The 26,768-nt window shown below is 44.3% G+C and overlaps 3 protein-coding genes across 3 annotated transcripts in view; 1 reads left to right on the forward strand and 2 right to left on the reverse strand.

Annotated features, from left to right (window-relative positions):
• The window catches only part of T265_04227 (hypothetical protein), a gene marked incomplete at both ends in the record, with an annotated part of 69,248 nt that overhangs the window by 32,027 nt on the left and 10,453 nt on the right, over window positions 1-26,768 (forward strand). The window contains one exon of the mRNA XM_009168920.1: window positions 17,673-18,106. Coding sequence (XP_009167184.1) covers window positions 17,673-18,106 — 434 coding nt within the window. The remainder of the gene's footprint in view (window positions 1-17,672; window positions 18,107-26,768) is intronic.
• On the reverse strand, window positions 5,926-11,533 carry T265_04228 (hypothetical protein; the record flags this gene model as incomplete). The annotated part of the gene is made up of 3 exons (XM_009168921.1): window positions 5,926-6,192; window positions 11,005-11,158; window positions 11,445-11,533. The coding sequence occupies 3 exons, from the start codon at window positions 11,531-11,533 to the stop codon at window positions 5,926-5,928; spliced, it is 510 nt and encodes a 169-aa protein (XP_009167185.1).
• T265_04229 (hypothetical protein) lies at window positions 17,064-17,336 on the reverse strand (the record flags this gene model as incomplete). The annotated part of the gene is made up of 1 exon (XM_009168922.1): window positions 17,064-17,336. The coding sequence occupies one exon, from the start codon at window positions 17,334-17,336 to the stop codon at window positions 17,064-17,066; it is 273 nt and encodes a 90-aa protein (XP_009167186.1).

Below are 26,768 nucleotides of genomic sequence, written 5' to 3' on the forward strand. Positions count from 1 at the left end.
TCCTTATGAAAGGCGAAACCTGTCGAAGAGTTTTTAGCATCTTTGAGAGTAGCTTCTTCCAGTAAAGTATACTACAATATCTCGAATATCGCGGTTCCAAATGAAACTCGGGGGCGGCGTTTGTGCAGTACATTCAGCTGAATAATATCATAGACTGAGAACCCAACTGGGATTCAGTTAAAACCAGATTGGTGTTTGGCAAAAACCCACATGGTTTTGTCATATGAATACACTTGATATTGATGTAGGGTGCAACATGCTAAAGATGTACTTCTCATGTTACACCCCTAGAAACAAGTCTGTAGCCGTTTTGAAGCAAGTTTCAGGCCTTGACCTCCTTGATGCTTTGATTTGCTACCAAGGTATGACAAAAAATAAACTTTCAATGCGCTTTATAATGCAGTCAGTCGAAGAGTTGCACACCATCATACTACCTAGGTCAACACACACCCCGGCAGACAGCTTCGTATGTGTAGAGAAAAACTTGGATTCAAGGGCAAACCAATTATCATCTGTTACTTGTGTGCAAAAGCCTGTTGAATTGAATCATCCAACTTTGTTCGATCCCTTGAAATGAAGCTAACTATTCCTTTTACAGGTTTACGGCTAGACTCTGTATGTATATAAAAGGACGTTTAACATATAGAAGGAGTTGCCTTGCTTCCGGTCAAAAGTGACCGAAAGATCATTGGGTGACGGTAGAATTACTAGTAGGAGAGAATAGTACGGTAGAGTGTCCAACAATGCTGAGTTTGTTGCTACAGGTTTCCACTTTCAGGCGACCCTAAATTAATTGACTTTGGTCGTGAGATGCACGCACGGTGGACGATGAAGACCGGGCTTATTTGTTCATCTCCCATATTCGTCTTTGTGGGGTGCACACAAATTTTGCAGCCACTTTGGTCACATCACTGTTCAGTTAATCGTGGCCAAGTGGTTAATTGTTCAAGCTACTAGCCGCTAGGTCGGGGCTTCCAAACCGAAAGGAGTTTCGTGAGATACTGGTGATTCCCAGTAAGGGTGCAGCATTCCAGCATCGATTCGCTTCATTGACGTCAAAATCTCAATCGAAAATTTCCTCACACCACTAAGTACTCAGGGAATATCTGACTCGCACGTTAATCATTGGTACGTCATAGCAATCGAGATTGGTTGCATGTCCAACTGTACTGCAACACATTAGAGTGTACTGAAAACAAGCATCTATTTGACTAAGATACCAAACGTTGCGTAGCTTGCAACCTGTAAGTCTAAGCTCCTCGTGCAAATATCACAACCTGGTTACTCCATTTTTGAGGCAGATCTTGTGGCATACGAACCGTGAATCTATTTTGCCTGAAGGTGACATTATTTGAGATGGCTCGCTGGTTAAGGCGCGAAATTACTGACTGAGAGGTCTGTTGTTCGAACCTAACTTTTGCATCTCGCCTGTTTCCGTCTAGCTTTGTACAACCAGGCAGTATCTCAGCCCTTGTGCTTCATTTGGATGGCATGACAGCTAGGCACCGCAAGGGTGTATGTAGGGTGTGCTAAAGATGTACTTCTCATGTTACACCCCTAGAAACAAGTCTGTAGCCGTTTTGAAGCAAGTTTCAGGCCTTGACCTCACCTCCGCTTTGATTTGCTACCAAGGTATGACAAAAAATAAACTTTCAATGCGCTTTATAATGCAGTCAGTCGAAGAGTTGCACACCATCATACTACCTAGGTCAACACACACCCCGGCAGACAGCTTCGTATGTGTAGAGAAAAACTTGGATTCAAGGGCAAACCAATTATCATCTGTTACTTGTGTGCAAAAGCCTGTTGAATTGAATCATCCAACTTTGTTCGATCCCTTGAAATGAAGCTAACTATTCCTTTTACAGGTTTACGGCTAGACTCTGTATGTATATAAAAGGACGTTTAACATATAGAAGGAGTTGCCTTGCTTCCGGTCAAAAGTGACCGAAAGATCATTGGGTGACGGTAGAATTACTAGTAGGAGAGAATAGTACGGTAGAGTGTCCAACAATGCTGAGTTTGTTGCTACAGGTTTCCACTTTCAGGCGACCCTAAATTAATTGACTTTGGTCGTGAGATGCACGCACGGTGGACGATGAAGACCGGGCTTATTTGTTCATCTCCCATATTCGTCTTTGTGGGGTGCACACAAATTTTGCAGCCACTTTGGTCACATCACTGTTCAGTTAATCGTGGCCAAGTGGTTAATTGTTCAAGCTACTAGCCGCTAGGTCGGGGCTTCCAAACCGAAAGGAGTTTCGTGAGATACTGGTGATTCCCAGTAAGGGTGCAGCATTCCAGCATCGATTCGCTTCATTGACGTCAAAATCTCAATCGAAAATTTCCTCACACCACTAAGTACTCAGGGAATATCTGACTCGCACGTTAATCATTGGTACGTCATAGCAATCGAGATTGGTTGCATGTCCAACTGTACTGCAACACATTAGAGTGTACTGAAAACAAGCATCTATTTGACTAAGATACCAAACGTTGCGTAGCTTGCAACCTGTAAGTCTAAGCTCCTCGTGCAAATATAACAACCTGGTTACTCCATTTTTGAGGCAGATCTTGTGGCATACGAACCGTGAATCTATTTTGCCTGAAGGTGACATTATTTGAGATGGCTCGCTGGTTAAGGCGCGAAATTACTGACTGAGAGGTCTGTTGTTCGAACCTAACTTTTGCATCTCGCCTGTTTCCGTCTAGCTTTGTACAACCAGGCAGTATCTCAGCCCTTGTGCTTCATTTGGATGGCATGACAGCTAGGCACCGCAAGGGTGTTACACACGAATGAATTAATTTGACATTGTGTTGTTTAGAACCAACCAATAAATAATACTAATACTAATGCTACTACTAATAATAATAATAGCGATAATAATGGCATTATATCACACCACAACCGCGTACAGTGCGACTACATCTTTTCCGCAGGTCACACCGGGACGGCTCCCCCAAATCCTACCTCCAACTATGCAGCAATGCTTTTGCCGTTGTTACAATCAGCCTAGTACCTTTGGTAGTCTGAGATTCCAAATGAAACTCGGGGGCGGCGTTTGTGCAGTACATTCAGCTGAATAATATCATAGACTGAGAACCCAACTGGGATTCAGTTAAAACCAGATTGGTGTTTGGCAAAAACCCACATGGTTTTGTCATATGAATACACTTGATATTGATGTAGGGTGCAACATGCTAAAGATGTACTTCTCATGTTACACCCCTAGAAACAAGTCTGTAGCCGTTTTGAAGCAAGTTTCAGGCCTTGACCTCCTTGATGCTTTGATTTGCTACCAAGGTATGACAAAAAATAAACTTTCAATGCGCTTTATAATGCAGTCAGTCGAAGAGTTGCACACCATCATACTACCTAGGTCAACACACACCCCGGCAGACAGCTTTGTATGTGTAGAGAAAAACTTGGATTCAAGGGCAAACCAATTATCATCTGTTACTTGTGTGCAAAAGCCTGTTGAATTGAATCATCCAACTTTGTTCGATCCCTTGAAATGAAGCTAACTATTCCTTTTACAGGTTTACGGCTAGACTCTGTATGTATATAAAAGGACGTTTAACATATAGAAGGAGTTGCCTTGCTTCCGGTCAAAAGTGACCGAAAGATCATTGGGTGACGGTAGAATTACTAGTAGGAGAGAATAGTACGGTAGAGTGTCCAACAATGCTGAGTTTGTTGCTACAGGTTTCCACTTTCAGGCGACCCTAAATTAATTGACTTTGGTCGTGAGATGCACGCACGGTGGACGATGAAGACCGGGCTTATTTGTTCATCTCCCATATTCGTCTTTGTGGGGTGCACACAAATTTTGCAGCCACTTTGGTCACATCACTGTTCAGTTAATCGTGGCCAAGTGGTTAATTGTTCAAGCTACTAGCCGCTAGGTCGGGGCTTCCAAACCGAAAGGAGTTTCGTGAGATACTGGTGATTCCCAGTAAGGGTGCAGCATTCCAGCATCGATTCGCTTCATTGACGTCAAAATCTCAATCGAAAATTTCCTCACACCACTAAGTACTCAGGGAATATCTGACTCGCACGTTAATCATTGGTACGTCATAGCAATCGAGATTGGTTGCATGTCCAACTGTACTGCAACACATTAGAGTGTACTGAAAACAAGCATCTATTTGACTAAGATACTAAAGGTTGCGTAGCTTGCAACCTGTAAGTCTAAGCTCCTCGTGCAAATATCACAACCTGGTTACTCCATTTTTGAGGCAGATCTTGTGGCATACGAACCGTGAATCTATTTTGCCTGAAGGTGACATTATTTGAGATGGCTCGCTGGTTAAGGCGCGAAATTACTGACTGAGAGGTCTGTTGTTCGAACCTAACTTTTGCATCTCGCCTGTTTCCGTCTAGCTTTGGACAACCAGGCAGTATCTCAGCCCTTGTGCTTCATTTGGATGGCATGACAGCTAGGCACCGCAAGGGTGTTACACACGAATGAATTAATTTGACATTGTGTTGTTTAGAACCAACCAATAAATAATACTAATACTAATGCTACTACTAATAATAATAATAGCGATAATAATGGCATTATATCACACCACAACCGCGTACAGTGCGACCACATCTTTTCCGTAGGTCACACCGGGACGGCTCCCCCAAATCCTACCTCCAACTATGCAGCAATGCTTTTGCCGTTGTTACAATCAGCCTAGTACCTTTGGTAGTCTGAGAAAGAGTTGCGGTCACTGATGTGTTTACACCACAGCATCCTCCAAAAGCCTCGGTTCTACAGAAAAATGCATGCGCTGATCTCCAGACTGAACGGATGTGACTGTGCCCGATCGATTGCAGTCTCATCCATTGCACTTTTGACTCATTTTTCACGCGCAAAAACCTAGCTACATTCCGCAGACACATCCAAACTGCGAAAAGCTGTGGTATTATTTAGTCTGTTTGTCCCTCTGTCTATTCAAAAAACCTCCTCTTGTTTGAGGCGAAAGTTGACCAATACTGCGGCCATTATGCCAACAGACGAAAATCCCCAGTGTGTCTGGTGCTCCCGTAAAGGCGCATCGCTGCATTCTACACCATGTACCCCCACTCGCTTCCCTGAGGGACTGTTTACGACTGGTATCATCACCAGTTGTTGTAAAGGGCTTTATTGTGCTTAGTTTTCTACCAATGGGAATCTTTATTGTGTATTCAGGCACCCGTCAGCTGTCTGGTGTTATTCAGTTCTCAGATCTCCTCCCGTGGTACTCTGAATCTCATAGTCAGACTTCGCGTGCGTTGGCCCGTTGTCCGTATTCGGTGTTGGCTAGTTAGCAAGCTTGGACGTGTGGCGATCGCAAAGCCGGAGCCTAGATCACTTGGCGCCCGTTTGTGTGGCACACCAACATATGTACGCACATGTTTATCCTAATCAGTAAAGCCACACCGGGCACATATGCACAGGTACATGCAGACATCCGTCTACACACACACACACGGCTTCTATTTGATCCGGTAAGATGCTCGGATCCTGTATTTGACGCGCGGGCGGTATCTTGGGCTAACGACAGAATCAGTTGACCCAGTCTGTCGCAACCAGCGATACGATCAATTCGATAGCGAGCATGCGAACACACACATGTTCTCTGCATTCAAAGCCTCGATCTGGCGCCACAATCGTTTTCATAGTACGTGTGTGTTTGTTTGCCTTCAGTGGCATAAGGATTGCGAAAAAAACAATCAATCGGCAAGTTTACAAAGTGAGTTGGAATCGAAGCCTGATTTCCACCAGACTGGCCAATCCAAGACAGGATCAACCGAAATGTGAGGGCTAGTTCCGAATGTCGTGCCTCCCACTGAGCAACATGTGTGTCGACCTCAGGTGTCGTTGAGGTTGTGGAATCCATAATTCGAGGGCCACAGGTCCAGGATCAGACTTCCGAATAAAGAATGATTCTTCAAAGTGCCAAATATAGAGGCTTCAGTAAATAACGGTGCCTAGCTGCCATGCCACCCGAAGGTTGCACGAGGGCTGGGATACTGTCAAGTTGCCCAAGCCTAGACAGGGGAAGTCGAGAGGCAGAGGTCGGGTCCGAACCACGGACCTTCCGGTCAGTAAATTCGCGCTTTAACCACTTGGACCATCTCGCAGTAGGGCTATCGTGTTCGCGTCGAACGGAGTACATAGTACGCCACCAATATTGAGCAACATTCGTAGGAGATGACTAACGGTCAATATGAGAAGATGAAAAGAGATGTGAAGTTACCATCGAGGACTGTGTTGTACTCTAGTCACGCAACCTCTTGTAGTATTTGCCGTTTCGCAGCTATATCAGATGCTAAACGGCGAACAACTGGTTAGAACTAACTTTTGAAAGAAACTGCATGGACAAGACATTCATTTGACATTGAAATGTTTATTCGCATCCACCCATAGCCCGTTTCAGCGAATCTCGCATCAACTTCCACCTGCGTAATAATCCAAGTTAATTCTACCACTTCTTCTTCCCGATCTGAAATTAGGATACTTCAGACAGTGTACGGCTACAACACAACTACACCATGCAACACAGAGCTTTCCATCCTAGTTAATTTGGTGAGTTGAATACCACAACTGGTAACGATTTATGTCAGCTCAATTACAGTTAGTGGCGAACGCCTGTAAGGCTGTCTCTTTTCGGTTGGTTGGACGCCTATACATATGAGCGGGTACCTGTAAGATAGTGTATAGAATTTATGGACTATTAAACCGGAAACCGATAAAGAACAAGTTAACCTTTCAATCTGATTAATGTTAGATAATGATATGCTCAAAGATGGTTGTTCATTAAAGTACCCATACGTTGCTGCCATCGAGACTCATTCTGTCTTATGAGCCAGTTGCAATAAATCTGACGGTCAATCTAACATAAAGTTGCTGTTGGTGCTGAGCTTAGATATTTTCCTCTGCCCAGTCTTTTGTCAGTTTGAACAGGGATTCGGCTTTGTTCTGCCGATAGCCGATTTGCAATCTGTTGTCTGTACGTATCATCGTCGTCTGCTTTGTGCACAGCCTCCCGTCAAGAATGAATTTGAAAAGAATAATGCAAATTCTCATCTCAAGAGGTTAGAGTCCCTACTTTGAGGGTTTATCTGTGCACTCCCTAGTCCGCATGTTGATTACATCTATGCGTCAAGCAGTCAGCCATTCCGTATCGTACCCTGTGACAAGTATGCTGGGAACACCCATCACTTCCTGGACAGATTCAGCCTTTTGGATGTCTGTGTTGTGCCCTCGAATGATTGAGTCAGAATCGGAGAACGAGGATTGCCGAATGATAGGCTTAATTTCTCTCACAATTTCAATACATCAGCTAAAACATTAGGAAACATTTAGTTTGATGAATAGCAAGTAAACAGTTTAACACAACGTGACTATATAACAATCTGGACATCGTCCACATGGCTCAGTGTACCGAAGCCTTCGGAGAAGTAACCACCAAGTGGACTATCAAATTCCATTAAAGGCATGCTTCTGACTAACTGGACCTGGAATACAACGGAGCTATCTACTCCCCATCAATCCCACTAGGGTTATCCTGCTCAATGGTCATCCTTTCTCATCTTCATGATCGTTTTATTCGACTGCAGCCGAGCTTCTAGGCTTTTAGGCCGTTCTAGACTCTAATAACGGTGATTCCTCGTGGACGCTGATTTGAAACGCAATGTGGATATATTCATCTTCTGTACGATCAATGGGATAGTCGTCGAACATGTCTATGAAGCAATGCATTAGTTCCACTGATCCGCAGTCAAATTTGATCGGGTCGGTAACTGGTAACTTCCTGCTCTATGTTTCGGCGATTTCCAGATCGGTTCTTACTTAGCCTTCACCTGGAGGTAAACTTTACCTTATATTAAAAAACATTCAGCTGTAATACAACTTCCGTGCCTAGTTGTTACACCACCCGAAAGAAGCACGAGAGCTGGGATACTACCAGGTCGCCTGAGCCTAGACGGGAGACGCAGAGGTCCGATTCCAGCCACGGACCTTCCAGTCAGTAGATTCGCGCTTGATTGATTTTCCACCCACCAGGCACCTGATATTATGTTTCGTTTTCTGATGATAAGCAGTAAGATTGTTTTATCATGAGCAATAATACCTGGTTGGAGATCTCAAAGTAAAACCATCAATATCATTTTTAGGCTGTCGAGTACGCACAACTCAATGTGTGGTGTTCTTTTGCTCCACGAAAAACACTTAGACAACACCTACAACTCATGATGGTAATTATCCTGTAGGTTTGTCCCGAATGGTGCATCGCTCGTTATTTAAGCTTGAGCCGGACAACAATTGACCAAGACAGAGATTAGATTTACAGAGTGGAAGGTCGTCAGCTCTTTGTCAAACTCTTCTGCGTAAGCTTTGGGGGGAGAATTATCCACGCGGAGGAACGATGACTGCAGTTTTCAACCAAACGATAAATATACAATGGTTAGAAGCGATTTTGGAACTGATAGTCTGCGTTCTACAGCGCCTACTGCACTTGGGCTTACATTTGAAATCCAGGGGACAAAAAGTTTCTTTAGCTTCAGATGACTCCTATCTACGATTGGGTGAAATTCGAGCAGAGTACCTCGATGGTACAATGTGGATCGATGTTGTGGAATCACTCTCTGGATGGTCCAAATAGACCGAGAGCTTGTTGGTATATTCTAACAATGGCAGTTGGTGCGCTTACTGTTTGGAAAAGTTATCCTGCGTAACCGAATGATGTGACAGCATTGTGAACGCCTTGTTCTAGCTGCATTTGTGAAAACCGAACTCGTCACATAATGCTCAGGCATCGCGTGTTTAGCTCACTTTACAAAACGGAAGCCAACATTCGGGAATATTCGATTGTTCACTGGACCTTCTCGCATTCCACATGTTGAGAATATTCTGAACGTTAGGGGACGGAGTTTTTCTGTTGATCTATTCTGTGGAGTCTCACTGTTACCCAAAGTCCTACGCCTAGTCAGTAATCAGTAAATGGTGATCTGACTGACATTCTTCTAGTCCTCAAGGGTACAATTTGGATTCTAACGGACTATTTCTCCCCTAAAAGCAGGCATCCTCTCGATTCTGTGCTGACTTCGAACCAGAGGGTTTGGTTGAGGGCTCCCCTCTAGGTTTAAGTTCCTTGGCAGTATTTCGATCAGCTTACATATTTTAATAATCTCAAGCCACATCGCGTCATGTCATTCGCCCCATACAGAAGCGCGGATAGCCAGAAACATACCACTCCTGATGCCCCTCATTTTAAACTCCTACTTCTGACCGCTCCCCACCCAGACAATCAAATAAACTAGTGTCAGCCGTCCAGGTTCAGCATATCATTAGAGTGAGACCTTCCATATTGTTTTGGATCATTGAAGATAACTCTGTTGTAGGTGTGAGGTAATTCTCAGTCCATTCTGTTGATAACTTAATGAAAAACCCATGACGGCTGCGCAACTCTTTTAAATAGGATTCTGTTCTCGGGGAGTACACTGATTTGCGAATCAATTTGGTTTTCACGAGAGACTCAACTGAATCTCTCGTTTATGATATTCCATAACTGAATGTGCTGCACACAGGCCGCCCGCCCTTCTTGGGGCTTATCAAGTAGGCGCAGTCCCCGAGTTTCCGTCAACCTTATGCTCTACTTGAGCGTAAATTGAACTGTTTTCGAGAAATACACTCATCTGCAAATCAATTTGGTTTTCACGAAAGACTCAACTGAATCTCTCGTTTATGATATTTCTACAACTGCTGTGCTGCACACAGGCCGCCTCATGTTTTAGTTGGCTATCAACCGTGGACGAATTTGTTGGCACTTTGCAGGGCATCATAACCCAAAATGATATTTTCCGTTGACAGAAATGGACTTAAGTTCAGGTTGAAAGCTACTTGTGTTTCCATTCACATATGCTGGCTTCAATAGCACTTCGCCCTTTTTTCATTTCCACTTACACGCTTTCACTTAATACCGTGTCATCGGATTTTCACATATGCGTGTCCTTTCGTGGTCGATAAATATCACCTGATTCACTGCCAGCACTTCCGCCATCGACTTGCAGTGAAATGACCCTTAGTAAAAGTACACTTCCGCGCATGCCCTAAGAAAAGTGAAAGCCAGGAGTGTTTTTGTTAGGCAGTTCGTTGCGCTTCATATCACCATGGGTTTTTCAGGCATTTCAACTGAGTCCGACGAATTTGTCCTCCACAAACATCCGTCAGTTTGAAATCCCTGCCATAAGAAATGTACAAGCTATCTTCTCGACATCATTACCATGTTGTTAGATGTTGCCCTGAACCACTTTAATACGTATTCCGTTGAGCGTGCAATTTCTCCCAAATTCTGGCCCTGCTGACGTGTACGTTTCGTCGCTAGTTTTGCATCCTCGACTGACCTTACGAATGGGCTACCGTTTTCCTGCATCATATCGTTCAGTGAACAATGCTTCCAATCCACCCCCATCAAACCGGTCGTTTCGTTGCTGTGGCACACAGTCAGTTGTTCACCTCCCATGCAACTGCATTACTGCATCCGTTTCGTCCATCTGTGGTAGAGAAAGTGCACACTGGCAGAGCACCCCACGACCGTACTATAGGTGCACAGTCTTGTCATCACAGCATTTAAACAGTTGATTTCACTACATTGTCATCGGCTTTTACCGCAATATCGTGCATGGCCAGGTGAACGCCTTTTCTGATCATCACACACCTCGATTGAGCAGCGGGTACTCTAATACGCAGTTCCAGCGAACTCAGTGATGAGTGGACCATTGCAGACTTACGTGTCGTCCCATCAGAAATACTGTGAAGGTGATCAGAATGGTCTCGTTCAAAAATAGCTGGTTCTGCCTTGCAAATCGGGATTCCACAATTCTAGCAACATAACATTAGCGAGAGAGCTTAGTCCGCTCTCTCTAGTGAGGATCGTTTACGCACCCCATATACCCCGTATGTGTTTCACACATCTTCAACACGTTTGACAAATACAAATAAATAATAAATCGCTCAGCTGTAGCACCCTTTTGGTGTCTAGCTGCCGTGCCACCCAAACGAAGCACGAGGACTCAGATACTGTCAAGTTATCCAAGCCTAAACAGGAGCAGTCGAGGTGCAGAAGTTGGCCCGTTCGAATCACGGGCCCTTCGGTCAGTAAGTTCAAGATAGGCACTGAGCTATCTCGAGCCCATTAAACCGCCTCATTGATCACAGTATCGTCAACTACTTGAAATCTGTGTTACTGCACGGATCCGTATTATGTCGGAAAAGTTTTTTGGAACAAAATTATCCCGTAAATTTTTTTCACAATATGTTCTTTGGGATTCCTTCTGCGCGTTGAACAAATACATCTGCTTTGGTGACAGAACTTCATGTGATGCCTACAAGAACCCATCCTTTTGTGATGTGGTTGCCCACAATGATGAGGCCTACGGTAGACTGTCTAATTGACTTGACTGCTACTCGGAAGCTGATGAGCTGTTGATGGCGTTGAATGTATAGTGCTCGCTTATACTTGTTGTTCTTATTAGTGCACAGGTGGTGATAGCCATAATACAAATCAGGTGTATGCGCACTAACAGAAGTTTTTAGTATGGTGGACAGTGGAGGGTTGCAACGCGTATAAAAATAAATACAATGTGAAATGGGAGCAAGTCAAAAAGGGAACTTATCGGATGTGGGAGTCCCTTGGTGAAAGTCCGGACGGCGGTAACGTGTTTTCTCCGCAGTTTGGCTGCTACACGTGTCCCATGATTGTCCGTGGACTTGGAGTGCTTGGGCTGACTGCTTGCTCCCTGCCCGCGCGCGAGTCTGTGTGTCCTGACTGGGTTCGGTTTCCCTTTATGTAGGTCCCAGTGCGTATACGTGGGCGCGTCGGCACATGAGTGGTTGCTACGCTCACTAGACGGTGCAGACAGTCGATGTCCGATGAGTCAGCTTAATGCGACGTGTTTGTGCGTATGAGAAAAAAGACAAGCCTCGCGATCCAGTGAGCGACTGAGTTGAATAGTCAAGTATATGGGTGACTGGGTCGCTACATCCTACATAAACCACGTCAATATAGGATTAATTTTCGGATAATGGTGCACAATAACCGTAAGTGTGCATATTGTTCGTTAACAGTGAAGAACTCGAACGTGAGCAAGACTTTCCAGGACTTGAGACTCCTTTACATTGGCCAGTTTCGTATCGTTCACTCGTCCGTGTTGTCTCGATTGTAGACGTTCACTATGGATTACCAGGTTGCTACATCGAGGAGGAGCACAACACTTATAAGGTTGCTGGATAAACATCGACCGCCCACGACCAGTTTAGCCCTTTTTGGGGCTAAACAGGTAGATCAGTCTCCGAGTTTCCTTCAACCTTGTGTTCTAATTGAACTCGAATTGGACGCAATTTGAGGGCTACTCTCGTTTGAACACTAATTTGGCTTTAACGGAAGACTCATTTGAATCTCCAACTAAACTTGCTGCACAAAGACCGCCTCATGTCTCAGTTCGTACGGTATTCGACAGTCAGTTAGTCAGCTGGACAGGTCATAGAGGAGAGCTAGTTAGTTCAGTGAGCAATCATTCCGGCAGAATCTGATCGCGCAGAGGCAGGCGAGATGGGTAGAAAATCGACCAGGCATAACACACGCACACAGAATCACAACTGAAAGATAGGACAGTGTGGCGTGAATCTTCCGGTATCAGGTCTGGTGTATCTGTTTCGTAAGCTTATCGCGTGGATCCTGAGCATCTAGGGTGCGAATTAGCTCAACGCTATGTGCGACAACATGGGAAAGCACCTGAAAACTTAAAAAAAAATGAAGGCCGATTCCCACACTCTGAGATGATACTGTCTACGGAATAACTTGGTGGGATCCAAGTAAGCTAGTACTATGTGCTTGTTTTGCTGTGTCAGTGATCCTGGATAACGCATAAGCTGACACGTTCCCACTGTAAAACTAAAAAAAAGTGATGGGATGTGAGCTACACAGAGGTGCTTCATGTACTATCGGCTGACATTTCCAAACCAAACCTTAGCCAACTCTAGATAGCCTGTTAGTCATGAACTTTACTTATAATCCAGTAAAGTGTCAACTCATGCCTCTAACTGTTTTCATTTTAAATTCTTTCTAAACAAAAGTCATCCTCATCAACAACAAGAACATGACATCAGTATTCCACGCTGATGCTTCGCTGTCGTGCAACCCTGATATATTTGAAAACCTTATTATAAAGAAAAGAATAAAGGTCGACAGGGAAAGGTCTAAGCGCTAGCTTACTACAATCATTCCGAGGTGCCTACACCTCCAGACACTCATTCAGGCAAGAACGCCACTGACATAAATTAGCAGCTTTATCTTGCAACGTTTCCATCCAGGCGCAGTGGGGAAGGTGAGTCACACCGACACCAAAGACTTTTCGTAATTTCTGTCATACCGGTCTAGTGGCTCGAGGGTTGGTTATCTCTGTGCTTCCACCACTCTGAATTGGGCGCGGAAAGCAGCATTCTCAGCAAACGATGGTTCGGCCTGCGCACTACTTGGTCTGACCAAAGTAACTTCTGGGGTAGAATTGTACAGCAGTGCTCGTTGTTCCGTAAAACTCTTCTTTTAGTAATGGACATCCGTCTCCGTCGAAGAGGAAGGAACGAATCGTACAGTGACCGACGCCAAAATTATCTTGGAGCCTCACCATTGTTTGTCTCACTTCCGGTCGTATTGTCCAACGCATACTTGATCCTGACTGTCAGTATCACGTTACCGCACTCCACTTGGGAAGATGGAAATGGTGGTTCGACTGTCATCATCGAGGAAGCCATAAAAAAGACAGATGTGGCAAGCTGATAGTTACATATCAAATTTGCTCGTACATTAGCATGTTCTAATTGTGACACAGTAGCTGATCCGGTGGATTACTGCTTTATCCGCTCTACTTTTTCCTGTGTGTTCTACCACGCCTGGCAGATACCTTCTATTCCCCAATTTGTTCACTCCACATTTTGCTTTAGAAAATGTCGAATTAAACAAAATTTGCGTAGGTGTTGATCGATTCGTCTCCTCATCATTTAACCAGTTTTATCCGGCATCCCGGATACAGCGGATTCTTCTTTTGACACCCCGTAGATATGAAGGTGCGGAGTAATCTGTTCAGAGTTCTGCAAGCATTTTGTGTGTATTTAGAAGATCACAATGAAAAAATCTGTCATAGGTATTTGGCACCTTCTGACTCTCTCTTGATCATGTTCATGATTGCTTCCCCAATATGATTTTTCTACAGACAGACTAAATATTTTGAGAATCCAAACCGCCCAGGGCTAATTTGCCTTTCCTTGCTTTTTGATGTTTTGAACCAAAATCGCAAGTCATCTCTCGGCTGTCATGGCAACAGCAACGATGGCCAATCGATATCTAATGTTGGACTGGCAACCGATCTATCTATTGTAGCTTGTGGTTTGAACGACTACACAACACCGCATCGGTGTGCTCGAAGAATGCCTCAAGTTGTTCCCCGTTCCTCATGAGTCACAGTGCACTCGCCTTCCAACTACGATGTTTGGTTGATTGTACTTAAAACCTTAAAGTAGGCTTGGAAGGGAATCGATGCTAGTCTGCCTCAAACTTCCTGAGGTGCTCATACCTGGTCAGACAATCTGGAATGAAACTGACAGGACGAACGTCACTGACATCGATTAGCCAATTGTTTTGCTTGGTTTTCGGTTTACTCCATCTAGAGTATGAAATTATGTTTGGTTCCACAGTGTCGGTCGACAACGCACAAGTTTCATCCTGATCCGAGGCCGTTCAAGCGTAAGGGGTATCGGTCAATTGACGCAGCTCATGCTGCAAAACCATCTGCGCATCTGGTGGATTCGGTTTGTTGTGTTTCGACAACCCACTGGAAAATGTAAAACTTAGTTTGATAATTATGAAAAGTTGGTGTACTTACGAACAGTTTGGAATGCAGAGATCGAATTTGGCATTCGTTCACACCCGGGACTTTGTCAGTAGGCTGAATGGTGCTTCTCCCAATTGTTTAAAGAGTTTTTGTTAAATAACCTCGAATTTAGTTCACCGGTTCGCTAACCGAGGACTGTGGTCAGTTACCATTTCCCTTTCTCTGGAAGAGTTGATCTTTGTTCCAAGATTTCTCCACGTTTTTCATCGTTAATTGAAACCAACATCCCTTGGATACAAACATGCTTCAGATCAGACCAGACCAGGCAAGTTGACCTTGTTTGGCAAGTCAAAACATCCATCGATCGGTTCCTGTGGTAGACAACAACAACAACAACCTCCACTTCCGTGCATTTAAGTTTTATTGACGGCTTACGCGACCGGGTAACGTTGTTTTGGACGCAGATCACGTCTTGATGCACGCACATACTTCACATCCAGACCACCTTGCCACTGGGTTCTGCTTTTTGTTTTACCTTGCAGCACCATAGTCATGAGATATTTGCTCGCAAGCTTGTTTGCCACAATGACTGGTGAACAGGAAATGCTGCTTCGAAAAGCACCCATTTAACCTCTGGTTTGTAGATAGATGGTTCCAGGTTGTGTGATTCAAGTACACTTGTCGTCTTTACCCTTTATTCTCTTCACCGATTATACCACTTATGAGCTTCGCGCACTTACCTAGTTACATTTGGGGGTTTTGTATAGCTGGTGAAGCAATCGAATTATCCAGACCTTTGAGAGTTACTGAGGAGAAACATTCGCAAGTACTCAGCCAGTATTTTCGTTCCAACAAGCTCTGATTGTCCTGTACTTTTTGTTGAGAGAGGTAGAATCACCCAGAAATATACTTATATTGACTGTTTTCATTACTCTGAGGGGCTCATATGTGTAGTATTTGAACTTGGCAAAATTACTTTGTCAGACTATTGCCAGTCTTTGCTTCCTATCTTCATCCTCGACAACAACATTGATGCTTGGCCCGTACAAACATGATTTATTTGAAGGCTTTGTTGTTAAGAGAAAGTTATGAGGGAAAGGGGCGTATTGCTAGCCTACCAAAATCATTCCGAAGTGCCCACACTTCATTCAGACAATCGGGTTAGAAACTGATAACAACAATGGCATTGACATCTATTAGCAGCCGTATCTCGCAGCGTCTCCGAAGGGCTTCTGGCTTTGTCTAGAGTGAATGTGCCTGATTTGTGACTCGGAGATACAAGTGTAGCGTTGCTCGTTTGTACAGACGAATAATTTTGGTGTTACCTAGGTACCAACGCATTTCTGGAATGTACTCCAATATGGCGACGAAAACGATCTTATGTAATGGGAACTCCATAATTATTCAGTTACCATGCGTTGCTTCCTCTCTTATTCCAGCTTCAATCGATATTGTAACTGTGCCGTTGCTTGATGCTGTGAGTGTACTCCAGGCTAAATCACCAGTCAAGTCTAGTCGAGTCAAATACAATTTGAGAGGATACGAAGAGTTTGACAGTTTAACTGGTGCATCTAGACCAATCCCGTAGGACCCCTCCGTTCGAATATCTTCTCTCGTATCGGGTTCGTGGGGGGGGGGGCAGAAGGTTTTGATTCTAGTGTTTCCTTCCCTCTGTGGGGAATGCGATTGCAGAGCTATCATATTACTGGAATTGTTATCGGAATTATATTTTCTGGGGCTTGGATCGGATCATCACAAACGAGATATTCAGCTGGATTCGGTTGAGTCTTGTGTCAAAACCAAACTCGTGTGCATATGAGAGTATTGGTCGATACATGAGTCACTAACTTCTTCGGATATTTTCCAGCTCCCACTAGGGTTTTGACTGCGTCGCACAAGTATTCTCACCTTGGGTTTTAATTTTTCCGCCCCTTCTGAAACACCACTTCACCTATCCATTCAAACGAATGGGAATGGTATGACTTTCCGGAAGACAGAACGGCCATCAACTTATATCATTCAATTTCAGCTGGTTTCGCTCGAGTGTGCAAAAAATAACCTGCATCTGAGATGCGAAAATTCGCGGTCGATCAACACCACCCAACGGTTGCTCAGTGTCTGCGTTCCCACACTCACATCATCCTTAATTCAACCTATCAATTTTCTAATTGGTAGGTCACGTGCTGATTGGCCAAATTCAGCGCGACCCAGTTTTTGGACATTGAGGCACGGTATCGGTTGTGTATTGTTCTGTGGATGGTAGGGCCACGCCAAAAAGACCATGATCTCTTGCACTTTTGGGCACTCGCGCAATTTGTATAATAGACCGACTTGGTCTCTCATCGATTTCACTGTTCCATCGATAGAATGAACTTTGTCGCACTTTCCAAAATAAACGCTTTTTGTGGCTAGTCTTCTTCGCTAGTGATGAGCGACTATCCGACTTCAAAGTACGCCAACGCCTGAACATTGTTATGCCTCTTTGAGGTGGCCTTCTCAATCCGTAATTCATCTACAGTGCAGGTGAATCAACTACACGATATATTCTGGTTGCAGAGTTGAGAGGTTTGGGACGATTTTCGCGTCGTATTGTTTACTGCTCAGTCATTTTTCGAATACATACTTCAGTGGTTTCTTATTTCGATCCGTATTATTTACAGCTCTCTCCTGTTCCGGCACCCCATCATTTGGAAACGGCTTGTTAGAATGACCAACTTTCAAATGAGGTTGCCATCAACTAAAGTTGGATTAAACTTTCCAAATTGTATTGTACTCCAAAGCACCTGTTTGTTTTATCTCACTCTAGGAACCATGGAGCGAGTTTGCCTCATCCAAGGGACCTTGGATGGTGTCACTCGAATGCATAATTATATAATGGATCGGATGTTGGAGAAACCGGAATGTGCTGGAGCGACGGGTGGACAGACTCTACCAGGATCTACATCACTTGCTTGTCCTGTTCGACCGACCACTGGTGGTGCGGTAATTCCAACGACTGTCGGTACCCCGTCAACTATTTCTACAACCGGTCAAGCTGATTTCGGAGCAAGTGGAGCCTGGCCTACGGTTGGCGGCAGCCGTTTGCCATGGGGACGTCACCAGCAGGTGGGGAATTATATGCCTGTATGTCTTCGACGCTTAGCCTTGATTCTGACTGATCTCGGGGTTGCGGAATATGCTGTGCGTAACCGACAACTCTCTTTACTATTTGACCATTCTCCCAAGCACCCGTCCTCATGAAACTGCATCGAGTTTCGTTGTAGTTTAGGGTGTCGCTCTATTAAGGAGTGCCGGATTGATTGGCCAAATTGCAGCTTTCAGTCGCATCCCGTCTCAGTGTCAGCAGCTTTCTTTTTGCGCTTCTCAGTGCGCACCAATCATACGTAAAGTTGGCAGATCCTCATCATTCTCACTGCAGTTGCAACCACCGATTGACCATCTCATTCAAGTGGGACCTGGCCTACGGAATAACCTAATCGTTGACTCTAAAAGCAATCTTTCAAATACCCCAGCGTCCTCCTTATGCCCAGATTTCCACAGGATAGTAAACAGCTATTATGTCACTGTGTACCCCTCGGCATCAAATGCCACACTTCAGACCGAACGCCTCCGGTACTGGAGTTGAATTATTTTTTATTTACTCGGGGTTTACACTCCCGACTGCTCTTCCTCTTTCGTTGTGAATAGCAGCACAACTATTGGACGCTATTCTTGGCACCCATCCATCACTACTACCAAATTATGCGCCCCTGGTTGAATCTAGGTGGTTTGTGATTCGACAGTGTCTCAGCTTGTTGAGTAATAGAAAATTCTCATCATTATTCTTGGTACAATGAGGTCTATTGATTAGGTGGCATTCGAAACCGGTCTACCCGCGAACAGTGCTTGATCAACTGAGCAGGAGTTAAACTACGGGGGATGCTACATGCCGGTGGTGACCCGGAAGAACAAAATCAATCGATTAACCCTCGGAGATCTCTTGAGAGCCACCGACCGGCCTGAGAATGATGGCTTAAATATGAGCTGGCACAGTTAGTCAACTCCTCTACGCTTGAGTGATATACCCCGTCACTGGTGAGAATAGATAGCCAGATTGTAGACCAGTAGTAGGGTTGTCATCTCGTGGTATTACAGTAACGTCCTTCAGGTGTCTTTAAGAATGTGAGGAACGTACCTAGACGACTCGACTCTACCTTCGTGATCGATTAGCCCGATTCTATTCTGGAAAATACGTCCAGAGGTAGCGCAAATTCCTTCGACCGCTGTTTGTATGTCGTGCTTGTTCCGAATTATGCGCTTATGTTCGAGCGTTACAGTGCACTGTGCTTTGAAGCTCATCCGGCTATCGGTTCGCCAGGTTGCTCTGTCAAATGTCGGATTTTCCCAAGATCCAAACCCAAGGTTTCATGTTTTCGGACTTATTTGAAGACTGTCGCAATAGTGGCGTTTTTGCTCATCCTTAAGCCCTGGCTGAATTCTTCAGTGTTTCAAAGTGTACTGTTATCCGGTGTTTGTTTTACGTGGCGTAACCAGCTTAGCTGGTTGTGCATTAGGATGGTCTTTCGTTGATCTCGCCTCTTTCGAGAGTTTTGGTGCTCGAGATTCTCGTTTTATTGTTTTTCCTTTTATTTTGATCTTTTATTTGTCTTGTGATTTATTTTGTTTACTTCTCATTATTAACGGTATTAGTATTGGGAGCCTCGTCAAATAACTGGCTGGTCCGTTTACGAATTGCCTATGGTTAGCTTGCATTTTACTGTCAATATAGAGAAATCAAGTAAACTACAGACTACACTACTTAAATGTATCATATCTGCCGTTTTATCGGGAGCAGACACATGTGGATAGATCAGGGAATTTTATTTTAAATATCAAGTGCATCATGACCGTTTTTGTATCAGAAGATGCAGATTACAGCGTGATACTCAGCATGTGTTCTGAATGAAAAACAACTCATGGTTGCGACACCCCTCCGATTCATGAACGACGTGTTTTTTCTAAGTTCTGACGGTGTAGCCCAGACTCGAACAATCGTAAATTTAGGGTTGGATGTCATTTACTTCCTGCTTCAGCCTATGGATTATTTCTGACTGTTAGGATATATTTCAACTGCACCAAGCCAACTCATCTAGTCCTAGAAACCCGCTAACTGCTCAGCATAGCTGTTCCACACTGGCTTTCCAACCACTGTCCATATGCATTCCACGAATCCTGATACGTCCTAAGAGCTTTTGCGAGTTGTCCAGATTCACACACACACACACACACTCGAGCAAAGAGCATTGTTACCGTCATGAAAAGGCTGATAACGTCCATCGCTCTTTATTATGGATTAGTTATCAAATAATGAATAAGATCATTCCGTTAATTGTTTCCAGAACGGATGGATATGTATGGCGTTGTTTTGGCTGTTCACAAAAAGAAACATTTCTGTTTGCGGTAAAAGTTCTGGATGATGATAGGTCACCTCAGAAATGACACATGCGAGAGTTGTTAGATCTTGGTTCGATCGGCTCTGGCAACTTTTGGGGCGTGAAACCTGAGTGAATCAGGAAGGTCTGCCTCTGAAACCGAAAGTTGGGAGCGGAATCATACTGTGACCTCTGGGCTATCTTGGTGAGTCACAGAGGCCTGTCACTGTGATTAATGGCTCTCGAAATAAGTGCTGCAGGTTCACTATCATCCTAACTAGTTCTCAGTTATCACAGAAATCTGCCACATTTGGGGATTGTCTTATCTGCTGATTCGCCGACCTGTGATATATGCTGCTAACCCGCTCCAGAGCCTAGTGCCGGAGAAAAAAGACTCACAGAAGGGCACACAACCGCTATATTCCGAACAAGCGAGCGAGTGCGCGTGCAAAAGTTACAACGGCCCCACGCTATTTAAAGGGGACTTTCTGACATTGATCCAGGCTGTCCGAAAGGCGTTAGTGAACACCCATCAACGTCGATCGTGCTTCAGTGAAACGCTCGAACGCTGATCACATTCGGTCGTGCTTCTGTGGCGTGCATGAACACTCATCAGGTTTTGCCGAATTGATTGAATGATTGACGACCTGGATGCTTGCCGGCTTTCCTATTGAGATTTTGGTGGAGCAGTAGGTTCCGGGCGTTCTGGGGTTACTTTCAGGAATCTGACCTTCCTGATAGGGATATTCTGTTTTCAGCTCATTGTAAACCGAAAAAACATCTTTGCGATCAATATAGCTTATTTTAAAATGAAAAGATAGTAATGAGGATGCCTTTCTATCTACGAAGATACATTTCTGCAAAAAAACAGACCTAACTGTAAATTTTACGGTGGTTGACAAATCTTTCAGTCAAAGAGTCTTTTGTTCCCTTCGATGGGACTTCGACTGTGTACTGAGTTGTAGTCAATTTCTGGAAAGTTCAGTTGCACGAGGATTTTAATTATCTGCAGCACTCATTAAGTGAACATTGGTAGGCCCGGTGACAGGAAGTTTTGGAAAGTGGGTACAAGTAGGTCGCACGTCCGCCGACCTGCGATGTCCTCTGTTGGTTTGATACGAACTGTGTGACTGACTCATGAATATTCAACTTTACAATCCATGTTATTGTTTTGGATCGTCACACAGGATCTGACAGTTCTCCATACCATTCGACGATAAGTCGTTGTCTCAACAGATAATGGGGACTATAACTTTTGGACCATAGATAGCAGTTTTGTAAACAAACAGTGTGTGCCCCATATTTTTATGGATGAGTGCTATTCATCCTTGTTGTTGCAATCACAGTGGTAAAGGGTAGTCTCTCTCCCCCATGCATCTTGTGACTTTCGATTTTTCTGCTTTACTAATCGCACCTTGCTTGGTATCTTGGTTGGTCTCTTCGTCAGTCTACGCTTCGTTTTCTCTTCTACCGAGTTTGACTTCTACACAGATTTTTATCAGTTTGCAGACCCCATATGGTTCCATTATCAGCTGTTAGCTACTATTTTACGTATACACCTGAAGGAGCTTTATTCAGCTCCAAAACTATCCCAGACCGCTGCCCCGCCATGCAGCACGATCGGCAGCTTTATCAGTTTTTTTCCACTGTTTAATCGCGTAAGCCACCTGCAGGTGAACCAGTTCAATATCAGTCTTAACTGTAACCGCCAGACTTTCAACTGTCCTCTGCCGTTGCGACACTCTGAGCAGAGCATTAGTAACAGAAGGATTTTGGACAGTTCGAAGTCGGTTTTGCAAAGGATTTTAGACCTTCACGGAGCATCTTTTCGATCGCACTCGGACAACCAGAACGCGATTGTGCTTTGGCCCGGTAGGACGCAACGCTAGCAGAGTATGGTGTTGATCAACATACGACGATGACAGTAACGGGAACAGGGTAGACGGAAACAGGCATTACCGCCGAAAGGTCCATGATCCTATAGCTATATGGGACTGTTTGAAACAGTCTCTGGTTGGCAGAACGAGGTTTGTAACAGTCAATCAGCCATTCAAAGTCAGGGAAATCGACCACCTGTTAGGCTAGCTACCAGTTGTCTATTCACTGGATGAACTAAATGACAAGTGAAGTAACAATCAAACTAAAACTGTTATCTTGAGAGGAATTGTACATGTCAAGAACTGGACTTATGGGGATTTGTGAACTTTGAGTCAGCTGTATGAACTCCGTTTATATTCTAGTATGTTTTATTAGTTTGGATCGGTCGTGTGTGATATATTGTTCCCGTACAAGGTTTGTGAGTGGATTGGGAGAGTGAAATTTTGTGGTGTCGACCAAGATGGTATTATGTTGTTTTGGTCGTTCAGTAAGACGACAGTGCCACATTTGTTTGGTTTCAAAACACTGAAATCCTTGACCGTTAGTCCGTCCGCAAAGCTAGGTAACTTGACTGGAACCGTTTCATCACCGATCAAGGTGACCTCATCAGTCCAGTGGTGAGGCGGTGCGGTACAATGGCCCGGAGGGTGTGTTGGGCGGAAGTGTGCGTTTTTTATATAACCAGGATTGAGCTACAATCCTGATGGGTTGCGTGGCTCAGCGCTTTTGCGCTGTGTTCTGACTGGTCAATATTTACGTAACCTTTTACCTTTGTTTGGCTTTCATCCACTAGTCAACACCCTCCATCCATCATTTCCTTGGGCCTTCACTTACCACGCTGACTTGATTCCTGACGGTTTCCTTCTTCCTAGTTTTCTTATTTCCGTTGTTGAGTAGTTTTTCCATTGCATAAAGAGACGCCTTGACTGTGTCCAGTTCAGCATTTCGGCTGGTCGACTTCGTCGTGAAGTACTTCCAAATACATTCGCGATCGTTTTACATCTCCTCATGCTACAATTTTAATGTTTTCCGAGTTGAAGTTGTGTCCTTCATGTATGGAGATCAACTATAGTGAATTATGTCTTCCAGTCGCCTACGTAATTTCTTCCACTTTGTTACAGTGGCTGGTTTGCCGTATTCTTTTTTGTTTGTCTTGTTGTCCGGTCATTGATTTGTTGACTACCTGGATTTCTCGTTGCTGTGAGTTCGCATATGGAGAAGGACCTTCAACTATGTCGTTTGATGCCGTTGTTGTTTCTACTGCTGCTGTTGCCGAGTTGTCTGCTTTTTTCAGCTACGGTTGATGAAATTTCATGGTTTCCAGCATCCTAGTAGCATTCTTTTTTACCCATACATCCAAGAATGAGTGTCCGCTATTCTCCGGTTTGGTGGTATACCTAGTGTCTCCAAATATGGCATTGATTAATTCGTTTAAATTTCTTACCCAATCTTGTTACTTAATGAGGAAACCATAGTAGTGGGTCCATAACTCAGGGTTGACGACGGGTGTGCTCCATTTCGGCAGTGAATCGGAAATCCTAATGGGGGTTCATTTCGATATATTTGTCCATCAAAGTCGAAATATGTGTCGCTGGTACAGTGTGATGGCTTGAGGAGTTTCACGGTTTCTTGGTTCTGTTTCAGAGTGCCGCAAAGGTCACGTGAACGTCGACCAATCATACCTCAAGCTCATGGTCACTGAGTCGCATCGCTTATTTAGGTAACCAATCAGGGTTGAAGGTCAGTCCCAGTAATGGTAACACGCGAACACCGCGGTTCAGCACACCCACTGGGCCTCTTGACCGCACAGCCTCACTACACGGTGCACTGATCACTTCACCTCGACTAGTGATCGAACGTTTACGTTTCTCAGCTCCACGAGGAAACTAACGACCATCCGTACAGGCTCAGCTACCAACATTCTGCCTTATACCAAAGTTTTGAGTGCCTGTTGAGTGAGCGGAGGTCAATTTGTTGGTTCAGCTGACTGATACTGGCTGCGTGTAGTTGCGAGATCTCAGTCAACATCCAACTGTGTGACAAGATCGTTAGTTTGTACATGAGATAGATCAGCGGTTAAGGCAAGAGTTTACTGTTGTCCAATCAACAGGCATCGCTTCAGCAGGTGTTGACATCCGGCCATTTGAAATGGGATCCGTCCACACTTGGGGTCAGAGGATAGGGTAAGAGCTCTGTTGAGGCGGTTGGGGAAACTCTTTTCAAGGTTGTAAATGTTCTCCGCAACTTTTGTGCTTGGTTTCCCAGGTTTTCGTTTTTCCCTCTGTCAGCCCATAGTTCACGCGCACCCGTCTTTGTGTTTTTGTTTTCGAGCAAGACGTTAGATGTCACGTGAATCGAAATAGGCAGAGAAACAAACATGTAGACCGGTACAATTTAGTGAGAATCGAAATACATCCCAGATGCTATCTGATAGAAAATAAAATAACGAAAAGAGCCGAAAAACTTCGAATTAACACACTTGTAGAAAAAAATACACCACACAAGCTGTACTTAAGCTACTGAAAACTACTGACAGTTATTCCTCGGCTTATTCAAGGTTCACACGGCTTTCATGGGAGCCTCGACTGGGTTCCAGTTGAAACTGTCACTAATTGTACTCTTCAGCTGAATGTGCTGCCTCAAGTTTCAGCTATACGATATTCGAGATATCTCAATATATTCTGATCAAGGAAACTACTCATGAGATTGCACACGACTGGTTTCGTCCTTCTTTGGGTTCATCAGGTGGACGCAGTCCACGAGGTTCCGTCAAGCAGTATGTTCTACCTAAACAAAGCAACTCATTTTGACTCCGGTCCACGCTTCTTGCCATGTGCCTATGGTTTTGGTCCACGGAGAAAAACCAAATATTCCTGGCTTTTGGGACGCATGTTCAGATTGCAGACCAAGCAGGTGGTTCAGCCATATGCAACACCTGTCAAATGATCGTTTGTCGAGAAAAGTGTTGTTTCCCTTTGGATGAATTCAAGGTTTGGTGCAAAGCAACCGGTGGGTACTGTGTGGCTTTGTAGTGAAACAAAGTCGAGGATAATGTGGGTTTTGTTGATAACGTCTTACGTTCACGTGATTCTGCTTGCAGTTGGTTTGAGACATTGCAAGCCATGGTTGCGAACCGATACGAGTGCTTTCCGTATTTCAATGTTATCAGTTCCGCCATACTGTTCTCCATCTTGATGTTATCAACTGGTATCAAGTGTATACGTCGTCTCGATAGGTCCCCCCATCAAGAATTGGTTCATGCTAGCCGGGAATCCTGTAGTAAACTAGTTTGTGACCCAATGCTCTGATGGCCTCCCTCCTTGAGCTCATAGCTAAAAGCGTAGAAATGGACAAAAAACTGGCCGTTTGCATATTAGTTCGAAAGGGTCAAATTTACCCACTTGCGTCTTTTAGCATTCATCTGCAGGAATTTTCTGTCTCTCGGAATTACGACTAATGAGGTAGAACACTCGTATCAGTGGCCGTATAACTCGTTCACAGTATTTGTATTCGTGTGATGTCATTCTGAATATGACCCGCTCCTTCTATAAACCATTCATAGTTCTGGATACCGGTCAACTTTCCTCTCAACATTGCACTTTCAAGGACGTCCGAACATTGAACGTAACTAACTCACCATTCGGTGGTCACGTGACGGTGGGAACGAGTTGCTCACGTGACATCGCGCACATGTGCACTGCATCTTGAGGTTACATTAGTTTGTGAAATTTTGGTAATACCTCTTACGGTATCCCTCGTAGGTTGGTTGCGCTTGCTCGAGTGGGCGAGCCTCCTACAAAATCCGCCGTATCCCGTACACACATTCGTCCTAATGAGCAGTACGTCGAAGTTTGCGGGAGCTTTTGTAACAGCCAAAAGAGAAAAATCGATAGAACGAACGGTATCTAAGACTATATATATATATATATATATATATATATATATTCTCAGGCTGAATAGTGTTAACTTGTCCAAACACAAAGAACATTTTCTCTATGGCCACCACTCGAGGGATTTCAACTCTGATTGTATGTACAAAAGCGATCGGTAGCCTCATTGACGTGGTTTAAGGTCGCTGAAAGTTTGCCAATTAAACCAGGAAAGGCTGTGGATAACGTAATCAACAATACACGGACCGTAGATATTCCGCCTGTGGGCACTGGGCTATGTAAATGTAACCGGTCACTTATTTGCGACAAAGTTTCGAAAATATTCTTGTCGTAGCATTTTCTCTGGTATCTCTCTCTAAACGTTTTGTCAATAAGTGAAATGTTCTCCCCATCTGATTAGACGTTCATCTAGTCATTCACTGTTTATCGATCGTTCTTGCTTTGTGACAACCGTACATTGGACGCTAATCGCAGATAGTGTGTTCAGATAGTGTTCAGGACTGTCTTCCCGCTGGTCTGGTCCTTGGTTTGTTCACTGAACTGGGTAATTTGATTGCAAACGTTTCATCACATCAGTGCGCTATTGGGGAGCGTAGCGATGGGTTGGTGTTTGTGCATCTAGTAGTGTTTTGTGTGCTGCTAGCCTGGGCTGACCTTCGATCACGATTAGTCGTTCGGTTGGTCCGTTCCATTAGTTGCTCTCTTATCCTGTGCCCTGATAGA

Source organism: Opisthorchis viverrini (assembly GCF_000715545.1).
Source record: "Opisthorchis viverrini unplaced genomic scaffold opera_v5_68, whole genome shotgun sequence".
NCBI lineage: Eukaryota > Metazoa > Platyhelminthes > Trematoda > Opisthorchiida > Opisthorchiidae > Opisthorchis > Opisthorchis viverrini.